The sequence below is a fragment of the Hermetia illucens genome, chromosome 6, assembly GCF_905115235.1.
Source record: "Hermetia illucens chromosome 6, iHerIll2.2.curated.20191125, whole genome shotgun sequence".
Taxonomy (NCBI): domain Eukaryota; kingdom Metazoa; phylum Arthropoda; class Insecta; order Diptera; family Stratiomyidae; genus Hermetia; species Hermetia illucens.
In genome coordinates this window covers 63,951,362-63,953,375 of record NC_051854.1, presented here as the reverse complement: position 1 = coordinate 63,953,375, position 2,014 = coordinate 63,951,362, and the positions used below count along the sequence as shown (strand labels likewise).

General features: G+C 41.6%; 1 protein-coding gene across 1 annotated transcript; it reads left to right on the top strand.

The window, feature by feature from the left end:
- On the top strand, positions 1–1,306 carry LOC119659428. The gene is made up of 3 exons (XM_038067508.1): positions 1–361; positions 416–489; positions 645–1,306. Exons 2-3 carry the CDS (start codon positions 427–429, stop codon positions 1,164–1,166), a joined length of 585 nt encoding a protein of 194 aa, XP_037923436.1. The 5' UTR covers positions 1–361; positions 416–426; the 3' UTR covers positions 1,167–1,306.
- Positions 1,307–2,014: the final 708 nt, after the last annotated feature.

Here is a 2,014-nt window from a genome sequence, read left to right as displayed (position 1 = left end):
ATTGAGTTATTAAAAACTATTTTAGTTTTCAATTTAAATACAATCGTTTGGTTAATTAAAGATTATTGAAAAAATTATTTTTAAAATTTCTTAAGTGGAAGTGTTATAACCTGAAAATTCTCAATTGTTAATTGCAAAATTGTATAAACTTCCTGGAGTGTGTGAAAAAATATCAGAAAATTTTCAATTTTATTGCAATCTAGTGTCAATATCTGGATTGCTATCAAAATTGTTAGTACAGGTTAGAGAAGAATATCGCAATACTGCGAAGTTTCGTTGAAAACGCGATTCTTGGAGGATTTGCTTTTTAGGGTCGAGGGTCATTTTTGAAAAACCTTCAGGGCACGAATTTCTCCACCTGGTACATTATTTCAATGCTGTGAAGGAAAAACCAATGAACGCTTTTGTCTTTTAGGTTTCAAGAAAATGGAAATTGATGCCGATTATTCGTTTGCTTCGACGGGCGGCAACTATTATAATGACTACTCGGTAAGGTGGTTTTTGAGTTTCCACCGCTATTTGCCAGCAAACGTATGGGATCAGGGATCAGGGAGTCAGGGGTTGGACTGCTTTGAGCAAGAGACTTGCTGTTGTTCTCCTTAGGTCTTTAGAAGAAACTAACCAGTATTTTCTTCATTTTCCAGGACAAACGATCAGGAGATGTCGAGTTGCGCGGTTCTAAATTATATAAAACCTGCGATTGCATAAAACGCAATGGACTTCAGATGGACTGTCAAAGAACTGAATGCATTGGTAGATCTTGTGGCATGTCACCTGGTGCTTCTTGTAATCCAGGTGCCAGCGCACGTCGCTTAGCAGACCATGTAATGGGGAAAGGCGGACAGCTCTTCTACCCACACAATACAGCAGTCGGAATGCAGGACGTTTGTGTACCAGAAGCAAATCTGCGTGGTGTGGCTGCACAGTATTCGATGGGCGGCGTCGGTGATGGGAATTATATACAGCCTGACGCAATGAATTACCATAACAATTACGGTGGACCCGCCGAAGCATATACGCAATTCATGCCTCCACCTCAAGCCGCGCCATATGGAGCTTGCCTGCCATCGGGTGAAGTCGCGGGTGCCAATCAGTTTGCAGATTATGGACCAACAAATATAGCTCAAATGAGTGGAATGCCATTCGGAGATTACGCTCAGGGTTAGGAGTGAGTAAGGAGTTCATGTCCAAATATACAATGAAATTGTGGGGAAATGCGTGCTCCTTACGAAGCTAAAATATGGAATTTGAGAGTGTATTGTTTAGTTAATTCGTTATAACACTTGGTCAAATTTGAATAAAGTTTTAAAAATCTCTGGGATTTTTTTTTTCATGCTTGGGCGCAGGGAAGAGGTTTGCAAGGACAAGATTTCAATTGAAACATAGCGAGGAGAACATAAAACCTGATAATTTTCCTTCTATCAGCTCTCAGCTTAATCTTTTTGTCAGGTTAGTTTTAGATAGTAGGTTTGAGACACTGCTTCACGGCATTCATGAAAATGACCGGGTAAGTATTTGAATAAGTTCTTCATACATGTCATCGCCATACAATACTAAATGGGCATACTTCACCAATCAGGCTAAGCCTCGATTCCGTTTCGAGAAGCTTGTAATGCTCTCCAACCATTTCGCACCATCTGTTTTTGGGGATTTCATTGCACATTTTATTGGTGCTCTAAGGTCGCGAAGAGGCAGGCAGGACATCTCCATCCATTGAATTAACACCAAGTGCCCAAAGAGAACCTCCACGTGGGGGCACCGGGGAACATTTTGTTTGTATTTACGAATGCGAATGTTCCCAGGTCTTGAGCGAACAGACCTGAGTCTGCACGGGGTCTCATATAAATTTGAAATTGAAGTGCGGTTACCTGGTACGATGGTAACTGGGCGAGCCCTTCCAGTTTATATGTCACAGGAGAATTCCTGGGGCATGTGGGTGGAGTTGCGCTTACAACTGGGGTGGCATACTCCTTAATTCGGTAGAGGCTTTAGGTTGTATGAATGCTAAGCTTGC